Source organism: Mobula hypostoma, chromosome 6 (assembly GCF_963921235.1).
Source record: "Mobula hypostoma chromosome 6, sMobHyp1.1, whole genome shotgun sequence".
In the NCBI taxonomy this organism is placed as follows: domain Eukaryota; kingdom Metazoa; phylum Chordata; class Chondrichthyes; order Myliobatiformes; family Myliobatidae; genus Mobula; species Mobula hypostoma.
Window position 1 is genome coordinate 7,898,636 of NC_086102.1, and position 19,896 is coordinate 7,918,531.

At 45.1% G+C, this 19,896-nt stretch overlaps 1 protein-coding gene across 1 annotated transcript in view; it reads right to left on the bottom strand.

Annotated features, from left to right (window-relative positions):
- Positions 1-4,491: 4,491 nt before the first annotated feature.
- LOC134347454 (E3 ubiquitin/ISG15 ligase TRIM25-like) overlaps positions 4,492-19,896 on the bottom strand; it is a 54,461-nt gene continuing 39,056 nt past the window's right edge. Inside the window, exons 7-8 of the mRNA XM_063049776.1 lie at positions 12,677-12,786; positions 4,492-6,560 (exon numbers count right to left, since the gene is read on the bottom strand). Coding sequence (XP_062905846.1) covers positions 6,460-6,560; positions 12,677-12,786 — 211 coding nt within the window. The 3' untranslated portion in view covers positions 4,492-6,459. The remainder of the gene's footprint in view (positions 6,561-12,676; positions 12,787-19,896) is intronic.

Consider the following 19,896-nt stretch of genomic DNA (forward strand, 5'->3'; position numbering starts at 1 on the left):
GACTCTTGACTAGTTCTGAAAGCTGAGTCCTTGTGTTTGTGGAGAATGATTTGTCTCACAGTGTAACTCTGTTGTTATTCCTCCGTTTCCGTCGATGTCTGCCATTTCTCTGCTCCTGGAGTCGAGTTCTTGCCAGTGCTCACTGTGACAGAGTCTGCTGTTTCTCCACACTTGTGCCCAGTCCTGCTAGCATTCACAGACAGTCTGACCAACGGTGCCATAAAGCTATATTTTGGAAAACGTCCTCCCTCCTGGAATAAGGCATGGCACAGTGCTGTAGCAGTCAGTGTAATGCTTTACAAACTATAGACTCACTTTCAAGGACTCTACACCTCATATCCTCAGGACTATTTATTATTTACTATTAACTTTCTTGATTTTTCTGTATTTGCAGCTTTCTTCTTTTGCACATTGTCAGAGTTTTTGTGTAGTTTTTCATTGATTCTATCGTATTTCTTTGTTCTATTGTGAATGCCTGCAAGAAAATGAATCTCAGGGTTGTATATGGTGACATGGTCTGTCCTCCAAATGCTTGACTGTGACATAATTACCGATCAGCTGATTGATGCGTGGATAAAACCGTATTGCTGATTGGCTATGTGGCGAACTGTGTCTGTTGGGGTCAGGAAAAGGGCCTGCAACAGCTCATAAATAGGATCTAAATCTATGTGTTTGTTTACAGAATAAAGGCCAAGCATTCTGAGAACACTCCACAATCAGCAGGGCACTGATGATGTGTCTTTCAACGGTGATGAATCGTTTGCAAGCAAATTGCCAAGATCGGAGAACAACTTAAACCAACTATCAACCACCCAAGCTACACATCTTCCAAATTATTATCAATATGGTGACATATATGCACTTTCATAATAAATTTACTTTAATCTTTGAACAAATTCGTAGGCCAAAGGGCTTGTTCCTATGCTATTCTCGTCAATATTCTCTTCAAAGGAGTTGTTAAAATACATTAGGATGAATAAGTCCCCGGGGCCTGACGGAATATTCCCCAGGCTGCTCCACGAGGCAAGGGAAGAGATTGCTGAGCCTCTGGCTGGGATCTTTATGTCCTCATTGTCCACGGGAATGGTACCGGAGAATTGGAGGGAGGCGCATGTTGTCCCCTTGTTCAAAAAAGGTAGTAGGGATAGTCTGGGAAATTATAGACCAGTGAACCTTACGTCTGTGGTGGGAAAGCTGTTGGAAAAGATTCTTAGAGATAGGATCTATAGGCATTTAGAGAATCATGGTCTGATCAGGGACAGTCAGCATGGCTTTGTGAAGGGCAGATCGTGTCTAACAAGCCTGATAGAGTTCTTTGAGGAGGTGACCAGGCATATAGATGAGGGTAGTGCAGTGGATGTGATCTACATGGATTTTAGTAAGGCATTTGACAAGGTTCCACACGGTAGGCTTATTCAGAAAGTCAGAAGGCATGGGATCCAGGGAAGTTTGGCCAGGTGGATTCAGAATTGGCTTGCCTGCAGAAGGCAGAGGGTGGTGGTGGAGGGAGTACATTCAGATTGGAGGATTGTGACTAGTGGTGTCCCGCAAGGATTTGTTCTGGGATCTCTACTTTTCGTGGTTTTTATTAACGACCTGGATGTGGGGTTAGAAGGGTGGGTTGGCAAGTTTGCAGACGACACAAAGGTTGGTGGTGTTGTAGATAGTGTAGAGGATTGTCAAAGATTGCAGAGAGACATTGATAGGATGCATAAGTTGGCTGAGAAGTGGCAGATGGAGTTCAACCCGGAGAAGTGTGAGGTGGTACACTTTGGAAGGACAAATTCCAAGGCAGAGTACAAAGTAAATGGTTAGGCCACACTTGGAGTACTGTGTCCAGTTCTGGTCATCTCACTACAGGAAGGATGTGGAAGCATTGGAAAGGGTACAGAGGAGATTTACCAGGATGCTGCCTGGTTCAGAAAGTATGCATTATGATCAGAGATTAAGAGAGCTGGGGCTTTACTCTTTGGAGAGAAGGAGGATGAGAGGAGACATGATAGAGGTGTACAAGATATTAAGAGGAATAGATAGAGTGGATAGCCAGTGCCTCTTCCCCAGGGCACCACTGCTCAATACAAGAGGACATGGCTTTAAGGTAAGGGGTGGGAAGTTCAAGGGGGATATTAGAGGAAGGTTTTTTACTCAGAGAGTGGTTGGTGCGTGGAATACACTGCCTGAGTCAGTGGTGGAGGCAGATACACTAGTGAAGTTTAAGAGACTACTAGACAGGTATATGGAGGAATTTAAGGTGGGGGCTAATATGGGAGGCAGGGTTTGAGGGTCAGCACAACATTGTGGGCTGGAGGGCCTGTAATGTGCTGTACTATTCTATGTTCTGTAATGTGATTGGAATTTGCTCCACTCTTTCCCTGATTCCCAGGGCAAAGAATCAGGATCAGAATCAGGTTTATTATCACCGACATTTGACATGAAATTTGTTAACTTAGCAGCAGCAGTTCAATGCAATACATAATATAGCAGAGGGAAAATAATAATAGTAAATACAATAAAACATACTAATAAACAAGTAAATTAATTACATATATTTTAAAATGTGCAAAAACAGAAATACTGTATATTAAAAAAGTGAGTTAGTGTCCAAAGCTTCAATGTCCATTTAGGAATCGGATGGCAGACGGGAAGAAGCTGTTCCTGAATCACTGAGTGTGTGCAGTGAGAAAAGGGCATACCCTGGGTGCTGGAGGTCCTTAATAATGGACGTTGCCATTCTGAGACACCGCTCCCTAAAGATGTCCTGGGTACTTTGTAGGCTAGTGCCCAAGATGGAGCTGACTAGATTTACAACCCTCCGCAGCTTCTTTCGGTCCTGTGCAGTAGCCCCTCCATACCAGACAGTGATGCAGCCTGTCAGACTGCCCTCCACGGTACAACCATAGAAGTTTTTGAGTGTATTTGTTGACATGCCAAATCTCTTCAAACTCCTAATAAAGTATAGCCACTGTCTTCTCTTCTTTATAACTACATCGGTATGTTGGGACGAGGATAGTTCGTCAGAGATCTTGACATTGACATTGTCTCTGTTTTTCTCCCATGGCAAATGAATTGCTGTGGATTTTGCGGCAAGCCAGCCAACAATGGTGGGTGAATATTTCCATAATGCAGTGCACTGCAGAACAGGCCCTGTCAAAGGGCTGGCACATGCCCTGCAGCACTCCAGAAGGATGGAAGCATCTGACCTTCTAGTCACTTGCCACATTGATCATGAGGTGGGGTACAGAGATGGTCTACAATGGCCCTGTGGTATGACGTCACTTCTGCCGTAAATCAGGTTCCACCGTGAATATTGTTGCATAGGGACACACAGAAAACAAATCAGACTCAGACAGAAATTACTTGCTCTTTAATTTGGAAAGAAATCAAAGTTTAAGTCTAAAAGTGATAATGGTACATGAGAGATTTTGCAGATGCTGGAAAGCTTGAGCAATAAAGACAAAATGCAGAAGGAACTCAGAAGATCAGGCAGCATCTACAGAGTGGAATGAACAGTCGCAGACCCAAACATCAACTGTTTATTCCTCACCATAGGTGCTGCCTGACATGCTGAGTTCCTCCAGCGTTTTTCATTCTGTACATGAGTAATTTTGACCAAGTGACAATTAAAACCTGCCTTTTCCTGTTTGCACTTTGTATAAGATTCTTAACCTCTTTAACTGTCCTTTCCCCTCTCTCTCTCCCCCTCCCACTCCATGACCATTTACCTCCAGTAATGCAATTTCCAAGTTTGGTCACTATTATTATACGGAGAGTGCCAACCCCGCCCTGTACACAGAAGGCTCTCAGAAACAAAAATAGCATTTCGACAAGACGATTATCACGAACCCTGGGGGCCTCTGCAGCGGGGCTTGAGAAACCAAGAAGTGTTCAGCTTCGAGTTTTCTCAAGCACCTGTATTCACTAATAGTTGTCTTAACTAGAGTCGTTAAGCTCTTGCACTTTCTGTTTAATCTTGTCAAGGTCATTGTTACTGGAATGGGTTTTCTACCTACTGTGATTATTTAAAGTGGACTCCCAATAAGCACTCATCACAGGGTCCTGGTGTTGAGAATGATTTGTCTCACAGTGTTACTCAGTAGTGCCACTGATGTTCTGTTGGAATTATTGTGTATACCCTCTTGGCTCTGTCGTTCCTCCACACCTGGGTCCAGTCGTTGCCAGCACTCACCGTGACAATGATATATCTTAGTGAAGGGACACTGATTTTCCTCTTTAAAACCCTGCTGTATACTTTCCTGCTCATCTGGGAAAAGGCCAAGGTGTTGCATTCTGTCAGCAGTGAACAGGAATATCAGACTTGTTATTTTGCTCGAACGTCTCGAGTAGGAGTTGAATCCAGAACCTACTGAAATGAAGAAGATCCATCACTGTTACGTACCCCGTAAAGGGTTAAAAGAACCAGCAGAAATGGAACACACCTGGAGTCTGGTTTTGCTTTTAACTAATACTATTTTTATTAGTAACTACGCAATACAGTGATATAAAACCAGATAAATCAAACAGGTTAGCAGAACTTATGCATATGCAAGTGTGTAACTATAAAACCCAAACTTCTTCAAGCTTAGGTGGTCAGGGATACAGTCTTATGATGGAATATAAGAAAGTTCAGTTTAATACTCAGGTTAATTAATGCGAGATATTTGTAATCCAAAAGGCGAATGTTGTGAGAAGGCAATTACGACGATATTCCACAGATTCCACGACAGCAATACAAAATAAAAATAGTGGGTTCTATCTCCGAAGTTGTTCCACTCCACACACAAAATATCACCGACAGTGATCTTCAATGAATATCCTTTCAACACAAGTGGTACCACACCTGAATTCAGCTACGGGTCATCCCAAAGTGGTGGCCACAGGATACTCAAACAGAATCCACGTATGGATTATCACCAACAGTGGCTTATCACTAAGGGAACCACCACTCAGGCAAGGGTCGACACACCGGTAGATTCCACAAGGTTACCCTAAACACACAACGTGATAGCCACTTATCCAGTTCCAGGACATACGAAATAACTCCAACAGTGATGTGCCACAGGGGTGCCTTTCTTCAGTGAACTACCACACCCAGACAAAGGGTAATTACCCATGTGGTATTCACACAGGTTTTCCCCTCACCAGAGAACCCACTCCTGTGGATTAACAAAGTGACAACCAGACTATCGTAGTCGAATGGTAACAAACTCACCCTCACGGGCTACTTAGTCCAGTGATCTCTTCGTCACTAGGTTTCTTCTGTTTCAAACCTATCTCTCCTCTCATCAAACTTCTTTCAGTTGCAGTACTTGTGAGAGTGGTTTATCAATACTCTGGATCAATCTCAACTCACCCCTGTCCAGGCTACTGTAAGTTTAAACCAGCGACTGACTCACTGGGTGTCTTTCATTGATCAAATCCATCTTGACTGTGAGCATGTGTTTCTCTGTGTCTGTAACTGTCCTTGTAAAATGTAAACTCGCTGCAGAGAAACTATAACATCGATTGTCCATCAAATACCTCCACCTCTCTCTCTGTAGGAACTCACAAGCAGGCAGCATCCTTGTATAAGTGTAAGCACGCTTTAGAGTCCGTATAAACACCATCCGGAAGGCAAGCTTCATCCCTCTCTCTCTCTGTAGCAGCTCAAACAGTGTCCAAAAGTCAGTCTCATTCTCCTTACATTTTAAAGTGACAGCCCACAGAAAATATGAATCCTAGTGGTACATAACAGTCACCAATAATATCTCCACCCCACTGAAACCCATACCAAAGACCTTCACTACCTGAAATGATCAAGCCTACACAATGAATGATTACTCAATCTGATTGTGAGGTGCTTACCCTCAGCACTACTTCAAATGGACACATCAGAATATTGAGAAAAATTCTACCCTGACACATCGGGAAATCTGAAGAAAAGCAAGGTGCAAATATTCAGTTGCAATCCTAATGCAGTTTCTCTACGACCATTTTCTGAGGGGAACCCTCTTAATCTGAAATGAATTAGTCATCTAAGAGCACACTGAAAAGAAGAACATACAATAAATATAATCAAGACAAAATCTTCAGATAATGGAAATCCACAGCAACAGGCACAAAATGTATGGGTGGATGTATGGGTGGAGGTCTCTGTCGTTGAGTGATCACACTTTCTCTCAATGGTGGGTGAGTTTGCTGCCAGAGGGTCTCCTAGTCTCAGAATAAAAGCAACACAGCAGACTGTAATATCGTAACAATGACAGTCAGTTTCCCCTGTCACTGTGAAAATGGGTGATACCTTTCTGTCCTTTGTTAGTGAGAGAAAGCCTGTGCATGTTGAACTGATGGGTAAACAACAGTTTTTGTTGATTGCAGATCATGGTCTCTCGTTGGGTGCTTTGCTGTTGCTTGGTTGGTGGTGGGCATTGACACTTCTTGCTGAAGCGGTTGGGGGGAGGGAGGTGGTTGATGCACTGGTTCTTACTGCTGCTTTGGCGGGCGAGGGGGGACAGCGGGCTTTGGAGTTCTAATGTTTTTCTGTCGTTCATTGTATTTGGCGTTCTTCTGCTTATCATAGATTTCTGCAAAGACAAATATTTCAGGTTGGACACTGGAAACATTCTCTGATAATAAACGGAACCACTTGAAATCTGGAGAAACTCAGCAGGTCAGACAGCATCCATGGAAAAGAATAAAGAGTCACCGATTTGGGCCGAGACTCTTCTTCAGGAATGAAAAGGAAGGAGGAAGATGCCAGGATGAAAGTATTGGGGGAGGGGAAGGAAGGTGATAGGTGAGGCTAGGTGGATAGGAAAGGCAAAGGGCTGGAGAAGAGGGAATCTAATAGGAGAGGCTAATGAACCTGGTGGGCTGGGTGCAGTCTGGAAGAGGGGCCTTGGCATAGGCTTAAATAGTCCCATTTGTCAAAAGGCATCAACGCAAGAGCAAAAGCAAGTTATGATGGTGGAGGAAGTACAGCGACAGGAGGAACAGACAAGGTATGTAAGAGCAGTGTCTCAGGCAAAACAGGGCCAGTGGACAGGGTGGAAAAACACTGAGAAAAGAAAATTCAGCTGGAAAGACTTATGGGAAACAGAAGGAAGAAAGATTAGCTTCCTTATAAGATCTGTTTATGATGTTCTCCTAACTCCCAAAAATCTGAACCAGTGGCTCGGTGAAGACCCAGCTTGTCCACTCTGTGGAAGAACAGCAAACCTCAAGCACGTCCTCTCATCTTGTGAAGTAAGCCCCATTCAAGGAAGATACACACAGAGACACAACCAGGTCCTCAGTTGTTTGGCATCCACTGTGGAGCAGCAAAGTCTGAATAACAACTCTAAGCCCCATATGACTGGAAGAACCATCATCCCTTTTGTCCAACGAGGACAGACATTGCCACCTCAGTGACACGGTTGGTGTCAGGCATACTGGAGCCTGCTTGTGACTGGAACATGGATATCAACCTTGACAAAAGGCCCATATTTCCCCTGGAGATCAGCCACTACCACTCTCGGACCAGATTTGGTCTTGTGGTCCAGCGGTCTGAAGGCTCAGAGCTCACAGTGCCCAGTCATTGAAAGTGGGCATGCAGGTACAGCAGGCGGTGAAAAAGGCGAATGGTATGCTGGCATTCATAGCGAGAGGATTCGAGTACAGGAGCAGGGAGGTACTACTGCAGTTGTACAAGGCCTTGGTGAGACCACACCTGGAATATTGTGTGCAGTTTTGGTCCCCTAATCTGAGGAAAGACATTGTTGCCATAGAGGGAGTACAAAGAAGGTTCACCGGATTGATTCCTGGGATGGAAGGACTTTCATATGATGAAGGACTGGATCGACTAGGCTTATACTCATTGGAACTTAGAAGATTGAGGGGGGATCTTATTGAAACGTATAAAATCCTAAAGGGAATGGACAGGCTAGATGCAGGAAGATTGTTCCTGATGTTGGGGAAGTCCAGAACGAGGGGTCACAGTCTGATGATAAAGGGGAAGCTTTTTAGGACCGAGATGAGGAAAAACTTCTTCACACAGAAAGTGGTGAACCTGTGGAATTCGCTGCCACAGGAAACAGTTGAGGCCAGTTCATTGGCTATATTTAAGAGGGAGTTAGATAAGGCCCTTGTGGCTAAAGGGATCAGGGGGTATGGAGAGAAGGCAGGTACAGGGTTCTGAGTTGGATGATCAGCCATGATCATACTGAATGGCGGTGCAGGCTCGAACGGCCGAATGGCCTAATCCTGCACCTATTTTATATGTTTCTAAGATGCAGTCTGTGAGGAGTATGAGTGGAAGCTGAGCTGGCCACAGATACCAGGCAGCTTGGATGGAAGGTGCAGGCTTCCCTGTAGAGGTTGGCTGCAGAGGGCTTGTGGCTGTTTCCACGGTCAGTTTGCTGAGGGGATTGGGAGTCCGATGCCAGCGCCAGCAGCAAGCTACAGCAGAACTCTCAGAGGCAGCCGAGCAAAGCAGCCGCTGGTTGTGGATGAAGAGGAGTGATGGCAGCTGGGCCCCAAAATGACCCGCGGATGACCAGATGTGAAATTAGTGCACCCGGGTCGCCAGGTCACACTGTTGAGTCCTCTGGAGATGTAGTGAGCTTAAATTGACAAAACATCTAAGAAGGGGGGTGCCCACCTGATGACCCCTGGGAAGCATCTGCCACCCACAAGCCCCACCTCAATGACCGCTATGCTATGACCCGAGTTAGGACCTGCTTACCAAAGGGATTGAAACCTCTAATCCTATGAGCTCGATCAATAATATCATAACAACGACTATCAGTCTCCCCTGTTACTGTGAAAATGGGTGATATGATATCTCTCTATCTCTTGTTAGTGAGAGAGAGCGCCCGTGCGTGTTGAACTGCTGGGTAAACGATAGTTTTTGTTGACAGGAGATCATGGTCTCTCATTGGGTGCTTTACTGTTGCTTGGTGGGAGATGGATGCTGACGCTTTTTGCTGAAATGGAGAAGGGGGTGGGGAGGAGAAGATGGCGGCGCGATGCAGCGCGCGCGGCCGCTCCAGAACGATACCTGTATTTGTTAAGTAGAGTACCGTGCACAATCCTGATTTGATGGAGACAGACATGAGAAGCACGGAGGAACATCTGTAGAAACTTCTGAAATGCCTGCTTCACTGCCACTGCTACTGTGCGATCAAGAATCTCCGGAGGGAAGGCCCCAAATCCTCAGCTTTGCCTGCTGCTTGGCAGCCAGGGCCGGGGTCGAAGCACTCAGCAGAGATGGTGCTCAGTGCTCGGTGTTGAAGGGCTGGTCGGAGGCTCGAAGTTTTCGGACGGACTCAAGAGTCAGCTGTGGTCGGGTGTTTCCAGGGTGCTGCATCGGCAAGTTTGCAGCGCTGGAGGTTCACGGCAGGAAGAGTTTTCTTCCTTCTACCACCTGCATGAGGTGATGGGACTTTCAAGAGACTTTGAGACTTTTTTTTTTACTGTGCCTATGGTCTGTTTTTTTATCAAATTACGGTATTGCTTTGCACTGTTGTAACTATATGTTTTAATTATGTGGTTTTGTCAGTTTTTCAGTCTTGGTCTGTCTTGTGTTTCTGTGATATCATTCTGGAGGAACATTGTATCATTTCTTAATGCATGCATTACTAAATGACAATAAAAGAGGACTGCGTGTCCTCATAATCTAATCTAATCTAAATGTCTTGATAATTATGAGGAGATGGGGCTTTGGAGTACGAATGTTTTTCTGTCATTCATTGTATTTGAGATTCCTCTGTTTCTCACGGATGTCTGCAAACACAAATATTTCAGGCTGGACACTGGAAACATTCTCTGATAATAAATGGAACCCTTTGAAACATTTGAAATCTAGAGAAACTCGGCAGGTGTGGCGTTATCTATGGAAATGAATAAACAGTCAATGTTTTGGGCTGAAACTCTTCTTCAGGACTAGAAAGGAAGAAGGAAGATGCCAGAATAAAAATGTGGGAGAGGGGAAGGAAGGCATACTAGAAGTTGATTGGTGAGTCCAGATGGATAGGAAAGGCGAAGAGGTCTGGAGAAGAGGGAATCTGATAGAAGAGGAGAATGGATCACAGGAGAAAGGGAAGGAGGAGGTGATAGGCAGATAAAATAAATGAGGGTAATGAGAATTTGGTAAAACATGCAGCAAAATAACACACGGGTCTTGACGGTGTTTACATAAGGGAAGGTGTGAGAGGTCTGTGAACTGGGAGTTCAATAACAAAACAAAAAAGACAATAACAGAATACAGAGCACCATAGATGCTGTAGGTACAGGAAATCACAAAATGCTAAAGGACGTCAGTAGGTAAGGCATCATCTATGGAGAGGAATAGTCAATGTTTTGGGCCCAAACCTCCTTCAGGACTGGAAAGAAAACTGGAAGAAGGCAGAATGAAGAGGGAAAAAGCCAGAAAAGGAAAGTGGGACCAATGGGAAAGAGTAGAACCTGGCAGATGATAGGTGAGGCCACATGAGAAGAATGATAGTTGGGTGGGGGAGAGAGATGAAGTATGAGGCTGGGAGATGTTAGGAGGAAATGGTAAAAGGTTGAAGGAGACGAAATCTTGATACCAGAAAATAGATCACTGGAGAAAGGGATGGAGGAGGCGAATCAGGTGGAGGCGATGGGCAGGGGAGAGAGGAGTTACACTGAGAGAGGGGTTACTCCGAGAGAGGGGTTACACCGAGAGAGGGGTTACGCCGAGAGAGGGGTTACGCCGAGAGAGGGGTTACACCGAGAGAGGGGTTACACCGAGAGAGGGGTTACACCGAGAGAGGGGTTACACCGAGAGAGGGGTTACGCCGAGAGAGGGGTTACTCCGAGAGAGGGGTGACACCGAGAGAGGGATACACTGCGAGAGGGGTTACACTGAGAGAGGGTTACACTGAGAGAGTGTTACACTGAGAGAGGGGTTACACTGAGAGACAGGTGACACTGAGAGAGGGGTTACACCGAGAGAGGGGTTACGCCGAGAGAGGGGTTACTCCGAGAGAGGGGTTACACCGCGAGAGGGGTTACGCTGAGAGAGGGGTTAAACTGAGAGAGGGGTGACACTGAGAGAGGGGTGACACTGAGAGAGGGTTACACTGACACACACATAAAAATGCTGGTGAACGCAGTAGGCCAGGCAGCATCTCTAGGAAGAGGTACAGTCGACATTTTGGGCTGAGACCCTTCGTCAGCACTAACTGAAAGAAGAGATAATTAGAGATTTGAAAGTGGGAGGGGGAGGAGGAGATCAGAAATGATAGGAGAAGACAGGAGGGGGAGGGATGGAGCCAAGAGCTGGAAAGTTGATTGGCAAAAGGGATACAAGGCTGGAGAAGGGAGAGAATCATGGGACGGGAGGCCTAGGGAGAAAGAAAGGGTGAGGAGAGCCTAGAGTATGGGCAAGGAGTTCTGGTGAGAGGGACAGAGGGAGAAAAAAGAGAGAGAGAAAAAAATAATAATAATAAATAAATAAGGGATGGGGTACGAGGGGGAGGTGGGGCATTAGCGGAAGTTTGAGAAGTCAATGTTCATGCCATCAGGTTGGAGGCTACCCAGACGGAATATAAGGTGTTGTTCCTCCAACCTGAGTGTGGCTTCATCTTGACAGTAGAGGAGGCCGTGGATAGACATGTCAGAATGGGAATGGGATGTGGAATTAAAATGTGTGGCCACTGGGAGATCCTGCTTTCTCTGGCGGACAGAGCGTAGGTGTTCAGCAAAGCGGTCTCCCAGTCTGCGTCGGGTCTCACCAATATATAAAAGGCCACATCGGGAGCACCGGACGCAGTATATCACCCCAGCCGACTCACAGGTGAAGTGTCGCCTCACCTGGAAGGACTGTCTGGGGCCCTGAATGGTGGTGAGGGAGGAAGTGTAAGGGCATGTGTAGCACTTGTTCCGCTTACAAGGATAAGTGCCGGGAAGGAGATCGGTGGGAAGGGATGGGGGAGGAAACGAATGGACAAGGGAGTCGCATAGGGAGCGATCCCTGCAGAAAGCAGAAAGGGGGGGTGGGGAAGATGTGCTTAGTGGTGGGATCCCGTTGGAGGTGGCGGAAGTTACGGAGAATTATATGTTGGACCTGGAGGCTGGTGGGGTGGTAGGTGAGGACAAGGGGGACCCTAATTCCTAGTGGGGTGGCAGGAGGATGGGGTGAGAGCAGATGTGTGTGAAATGGGGGAGATGCGTTTGAGAGCAGAGTTGATGGCGGAGGAAGGGAAGACCCTTTCTTTAAAAAAGGAGGACATCTCCTTCATCCTGGAATGAAAAGACTCATCCTGAGAGCAGATGCGGTTGAGACGGAGGAATTGTGAGAAGGGGATGGCATTTTTCAGTTAGTCCTAACGAAGGGTCTCGGCCCGAAACATTGACTGTACCTCTTCCTGTAGATGCTGCCTGGCCTGCTGCATTCACCAGCATTTTTTATGTGTGTTGCTTGAATTTCCAGCATCTGCAGATTTCCTCGTGTGAGAGTTACACTGAGAGAGTGGTTACACCGAGAGAGGGTTTACACTGAGAGAGGGGTTAGTCTGAGAGAGCGGTTACACTGAAACCAAGGGCAACACTAAGTCAGCAGTTGCATATGACATGGTGGGAGAATTAGAGAGTCCATTTGTTTAGGTTGCTGCTTGCTGATTCATTTGTTACATACGTAATACAATTGGGCTGCAGTGAATGAGTTTTTATGCTAACGTGCTTCACGTTTCCTTACCTAGTGCCTGCAGTATGGTCGTCTGGTACTTTTGGTATTCCCAAAGCCTTTTCTGGATAACAGTCTTGACAGCAGACATGTTCAGGGTTTCACTCTGTGGCTTTGTGGCTCTGTAATGCAAGAGTAAGCATTGTCTTCATTAACAGTTCATTGACATTCAGAAACTGAAAATGGTGCAAGTTGTACTATTCTATGTTCTACTTCTATGGGAGGTAGGGTTTAAGGGTCGGCACAACATTGTGGGCCGAAGGGCCTGAACTGTGCTGTACTATTCTATTCTATGTTCTATGATTACCAACACAGCTTCTGTCTGTGTTGCTTTGCCAGTCTCTTTGTAAATGGAGTAATCCATGGAAGTTTATTTCATGAATTCCTTTCTGAGAGTATCCTCAAAGTTTGTGTCACAGCCTGGTCTGGAAACACCAATGCCCATGAACAGAAAAGCCTATCAAATGTAGTGGATACAGCCCACTGGTAAGTTCTCCCCACCATTGGGCACATCTGCAAGAAGCGTTGTTGCTGGAAAGCAGCATCCATCATCAAGTATCCCCACCATCCAAACCATGCTCTCTTCTCACTACTGCCATCAAGAAGGTACAGGAGCCTTAGGCCCCACACCACCAGGTTCAGAAAATTACCCTTGAACCATTAAGTTCCTGTACCATCGTGGATAACTTTACTCACCTCAACTGAACTGATTTCTCAACCTATGGACTCACTTCCAAAGCCTCTACAAATGATTTTCTCAATATTATTTATTTGCACAATTTGTCTTCTTTTGCAAATTGGTTGTTTGTCAGTCTTTGTTTCTGTATAGTTTTTCATAAATTCTATTTTGTTTCTTTATTTTCCTGTAAATGCCTGCAAGAAAATGACCCTTAGCATTGTATATGGTGACTTATAGGAACTTTGATAATAAATTTACTTTTACTTTGACGGTACTTTTCTTTGTCCTACCTTGCAGGTTTGCAGGTGGCACAGAATTTGCAAAGGTTGTAGGTAATGAGGAAGGCTGTCAACAGAAACAGGATATGGAGCAAAGAAAAAGATCAGCTTTATTTGTCCCATGAACGTTCAGACTTACAGTGAAACGCATCGTTTGTGTCAAATCAAATCAGCAAGGCCTGTGCTAGGCCCAGCCCACAAGTGTTGCCATGCTTCTGGCACAGATAGGATACCCACACGTCAGTAAACCTAACCCATACGCCTTTGATCTGTGGGAAGAAACCAAGCACCTGGAGGAAATACAAGCAGTCACAGGGAGAATGTACAAACCCCTTACAGACCGCAGCATGAGTCAAACCCTGATCCTACCGCTCGTGCTTTAAAACGATGTGGTAACCACTGCACTGCAGCATCACCACAGTTAGAAATGTGGGGTTATAACATTTTCTGTCATTCATTTCTTGTTTCTTTTCTTCTCTCTTTCATGGGTGCCTGCGAAGAGTAAGGATTTCAGGTTGTATACTTTATACATTTTCTGACATTAAATTGAAAGATTGGCAGGTGGTGGCTGTGTGGCTTTGGTTGTAGTGAGGACTAGGCCTCGAGCTGCAGGCTTGCCTGTTGCAACAGTCCAGGCAAGGAGACGTTGGAGGCAGTTTAGCATAGCTGGGTTGGAGGCTGGCCCTTCCATTGTTCGCTCAGTGGAATGACAAACTGAATTGTGCATACGGCGAACCTCACCTGGTCCCTCAACACCAGCTCCATAGCCAAGAAAGCCCAGCAACGTCTTTACTTTCTGCGAAGGCTGAGAAAAGTCCATCTCCCACCCCCATCCTCACCACTTTCTACAGAGGATGTATTGAGAGCATCCTGAGCAGCTGTATTACTGCCTGGTTCGGAAATTGCACCGTCTCGGATCGCAAGACCCTGCAGTGGATAATGAGGTCATCTGAAGGGATCATTGGGGTCTCTCTTCCCACCATTACAGACATTTACACCACACGCTGCATCTGCAAAGTTAACAGCATTGTGAAGGATCCCACGCACCCCTCACACAAACTTTTCTCCCTCCTGCCATCTGGCAAAAGGCACCAAAGCATTCAGGCTCTCACGACCAGACTGTGCAACAGTTTCTTCCCCCAAGCCATCAGATTCCTCAATACCCAGAGTCTAGTCTGACACCAACCTACACACACACACACAACTGAACACCATCCCACTCCCGTTGCAATTTTTGCTCACTTCCTGCTAAAACATTGTTTACATTTACATTTACATCATTTATTATTATATTGTACTTTGTCCTTTACTGTGCCTATTGTCTTGTTTATTAATTATTGTACTGTCTTGCACTGTTTTGGGCACTTTATGTAGTCCCATGTAGGCCTGAAGTCTAGTGTAGTTTTGTGTTGTTTCATGTAGCACCATGGTCCTGGAGCAACGTTGTTTCGTTTTTACTGTGTACTGCACCGGCAATTATGGTTGAAATGACAATAAAAGCAACTTGACTTGACTTGGCATGCATATGTTCAGCTGCAGGCTGTTGAGAACTGCATCTTCTTGTCTATAACACACATGCACCATCAACTTGCAGGATATGTCACTTAGGGATTTGGGCTATAGCTTGTTTTGTGTGTGACTATTAGTTACTTGCTATCTTATATGTGCGGTGGATAGAGGGAAACAGGTGGATGTCATATACTTGGATTTCCTGAAGGCATTTGATAAGGTGCCGTACAGGAGACTTATAAATAAGATACGGATGCATGGAGTTAGAGGAAGTATATTGGTATGGATAGTGGATTGGTTAACCAATAGAAGGCAGAGACTTGGTATATGGGTGTTTCTCCAGTTGGCAGTCAGTGATGAGTGGGGTGCCGGGTCAGTGCTGGGCCTGCAGCTGTTTACTATTTACACCTTTGATTTGGAAGTGGGGACTGAGTGTAGTGTAGCAAAATTTGCTGATGACACTAAACTGAGTTGGAAAGCAAATTGTACAGAGAATGTGGAGAGTCTGCAGAGGGATATAGATAGGTTAAGTGAGTGGGCCAAGGTCTGGCAGATGGAATACAACATTGGTAAATGTGATATCATCCACTTTGAAAGGAACAATAGAAGAGCAGATTATTATTTAAATGGAGAAAGATTGCAGCATGCTGTTGTGCAGAGGGACTTGGGAGTGCTTGTGCATGAATCGCAAAAAGTTGGCTTGCATTTACAACAGGTTATTAAGAAGGAAAACGGAATGTTGGCCTTCATTGCTAGAGGGATTGAATTCAAGAGCAGGGAGGTCATGCTGCAACTATACAGGGTACTGGCGAGGCTGCACCTGGAGTACTGTGTGCAGTTCTGGTCTCCATATTAGAGGAAGGATATACTGGCTTTGGAGGCAGTGCAGAGGAGGTTCACCAGATTGATTCCAGAGATGAAGGGGTTAACTTATGAGGAGAGATTGAGTCGCCTGGGACTATACTGTCTGGAGTTCAGAAGAATAAGAGGGGATCTTATAGTAGTAGTGAGGTCGGAGATGGTATTAAACAGGAAATTAGAAATGTGTGCAATAAAGGAACAGCAGTTATAATGGGTGACTTCAATCTACATGTAGACTGGGTGAACCAAATTGGTAAAGGTGCTGAGGAAGAGGATTTCTTGGAATGTATGCGGGATGGTTTTTTGAACCAACATGTCGAGGAACCAACTAGAGAGCAGGCTATTCTAGACTGGGTTTTGAGCAATGAGGAAGGGTTAATTAGCGATCTTGTCGTGAGAGGCCCCTTGGGTAAGAGTGACCATAATATGGTGGAATTCTTCATTAACATGGAGAGTGACATAGTTAATTCAGAAACAAAGGTTCTGAACTTAAAGAGGGGTAACTTTGAAGGTATGAGACGTGAATTAGCTAAGATAGACTGGCAAATGACACTTAAAGGATTGACGGTGGATATGCAATGGCAAGCATTTAAAGGTTGCATGGATGAACTACAACAATTGTTCATCCCAGTTTGGCAAAAGAATAAATCAAGGAAGGTAGTGCACCCGTGGCTGACAAGAGAAATCAGGGATAGTATCAATTCCAAAGAAGTAGCATACAAATTAGCCAGAGAAAGTGGCTCACCTGAGGACTGGGAGAAATTCAGAGTTCAGCAGAGGAGAACAAAGGGCTTAATTAGGAAGGGGAAAAAAGATTATGAGAGAAAACTGGCAGAGAACATAAAAACGGACTGTAAAAGCTTTTATAGATATGTAAAAAGGAAAAGACTGATAAAGACAAATGTAGGTCCCCTGCAGACAGAAACAGGTGAATTGATTATGGGGAGCAAGGACATGGCAGACCAATTGAATAATTACTTTGGTTCTGTCTTCACAAAGGAGGACATAAATAATCTTCCAGAAATAGTAAGGGACAGAGGGTCCAGTGAGATGGAGGAACTGAGTGAAATACATGTTAGTAGGGAAGTGGTGTTAGGTAAATTGAAGGGATTGAAGGCAGATAAATCCCCAGGGCCAGATGGTCTGCATCCTAGAGTGCTTAAGGAGGTAGCCCAAGAAATAGTGGATGCATTAGTGATAATTTTTCAAAACTCGTTAGATTCTGGACTAGTTCCTGAGGATTGGAGGGTGGCTAATGTAACCCCACTTTTTAAAAAAGGAGGGAGAGAGAAACCGGGGAATTATAGGCCGGTTAGCCTAACGTCGGTGGTGGGGAAACTGCTGGAGTCAGTTATCAAGGATGTGATAACAGCACATTTGGAAAGCGGTGAAATAATCGGACAAAGTCAGCATGGATTTGTGAAAGGAAAATCATGTCTGACGAATCTCATAGAATTTTTTGAGGATGTAACTAGTAGAGTGGATAGGGGAGAACCAGTGGATGTGGTATATTTGGATTTTCAAAAGGCTTTTGACAAGGTCCCACACAGGAGATTAGTGTGCAAACTTAAAGCACACGGTATTGGGGGTAAGGTATTGGTGTGGGTGGAGAATTGGTTAGCAGACAGGAAGCAAAGAGTGGGAATAAACGGGACCTTTTCAGAATGGCAGGCGGTGACTAGTGGGGTACCGCAAGGCTCAGTGCTGGGACCCCAATTGTTTACAATATATATTAATGACTTGGATGAGGGAATTAAATGCAGCATCTCCAAGTTTGCGGATGACACGAAGCTGGGTGGCAATGTTAGCAGTGAGGAGGATGCTAAGAGGATGCAGGGTGACTTGGATAGGTTGGGTGAGTGGGCAAACTCATGGCAGATGCAATTTAATGTGGATAAATGTGAAGTTATCCACTTTGGTGGCAAAAATAGGAAAACAGATTATTATCTGAATGGTGGCCGATTAGGAAAGGGGGAGGTGCAACGAGACCTGGGTGTCATTATACACCAGTCATTGAAAGTGGGCATGCAGGTACAGCAGGCGGTGAAAAAGGCGAATGGTATGCTGGCATTTATAGCGAGAGGATTCGAGTACAGGAGCAGGGAGGTACTACTGCAGTTGTACAAGGCCTTGGTGAGACCACACCTGGAGTATTGTGTGCAGTTTTGGTCCCCTAATCTGAGGAAAGACATCTTTGCCATAGAGGGAGTACAAAGAAGGTTCACCAGATTGATTCCTGGGATGGCAGGTCTTTCATATGAAGAAAGACTGGATGAACTGGGCTTGTACTCGTTGGAATTTAGAAGATTGAGGGGGGATCTGATTGAAACGTATAAGATCCTAAAGGGATTGGACAGGCTAGATGCGGGAAGATTGTTCCCGATGTTGGGGAGGTCCAGAACGAGGGGTCACAGTTTGAGGATAGAGGGGAAGCCTTTTAGGACCGAGATTAGGAAAAACTTCTTCACACAGAGAGTGGTGAATCTGTGGAATTCTCTGCCACAGCAAACTGTTGAAGCCAGTTCATTGGCTATGTTTAAGAGGGAGTTAGATATGGCCCTTGTGGCTACAGGGGTCAGGGGGTATGGAGGGAAGGCTGGGTTCTGAGTTGGATGATCAGCCATGATCATAATAAATGGCGGTGCAGGCTCGAAGGGCCGAATGGCCTACTCCTGCACCTATTTTCTATGTTTCTATGTTTCTATGTTTCTAAACATATAACATTTTGAAAGGGATAGATAAGATAGAAGTAGGAAAGTTGTTTGCATTGGTAGGTGAGACTAGAACTAGGGGACATTGCCTCAAGATTCAGGGGAGAAGATTTAGGATGGAGATGAGGAGAAACTGTTTTTCCCAGAGAGTGGTAAATCTGTGGAATTCACTATCCAGGGAAGCAGTTGAGGCTTCTTCACTAAATATATTGAATGAACAGTTAGATAGGTTTTTACATAGTAAGGGAATTAAGGGTTATGGAGAAAAGGTGGGTAGATGGAGCTGAGTTTAGGGACAGATCTTATCGAATTCCAGAGGAATGCTGGTTTAGTTGGCTGTGTTCATGGGTTTTCATGTATGATTGAATGGCAATGAAACGTGAATTTGAACTAGTGAAGAAGATACATGGCATGCTTGTCTTCATCAGGCGTAGTAGAGAGAACAGCAGAGCAAGGTCTCCAGGTACGACGCGATCAAGCCTGGAAGACTGTGCACAGATTCATTCACCATACTTTTGGAAGGAGGTGACTGCACTGGAGGGGCTGTTTATTTATTTTTAATTGAGCCTAACTTAACTCTAGCCTAATCATGGGACAAATTACAAAGACCAGTTAATCTGCTAACTGATGTCTTTGGAATGTGGGAGGAAGCCGGAGCACCCGGAGGAAACCCACTCAGTAACAGGGAGGGACGTACAAACTCCTTACATTCAGCGACAGGAATTGAACCCAAGTCACCGTAAAGCGTTGCGCTAATCACTACGCTACCGTGCCACCCTACTGTACCATGTAGAGAAGTCTTTTTTTTAATCAAATTAAACTCTGTTCACAATTAAAACGTATTTACAAAAAGAATCTGTGCAATGCCTGTCGTTCCTACATTCGTACTCAATACATTATGGAGTGTTCCATTATTTTCCTTAAAACAAATCCGACTGTTGCCACTCATGTGGCCCCCTGGGGTGCTATACTATTGAGAAGCTTTCTCACTCAACCCTATCCCTCTCTGTCCAGTAGCAGAAGAACCTTATTCTGTTTTCCCACGTTTTAGTGCACTCCTCAGCATGTACCTCTACAGCCTGAAATGTGCGAGTTAGTGTGCATCTCGGATCACCTCTGACAATCAAGTGCAGCTCTTGGACTTCACGTGTGGCTTAGCTACTAAGCATAGCGGACCCATTTCTACTGACAGGA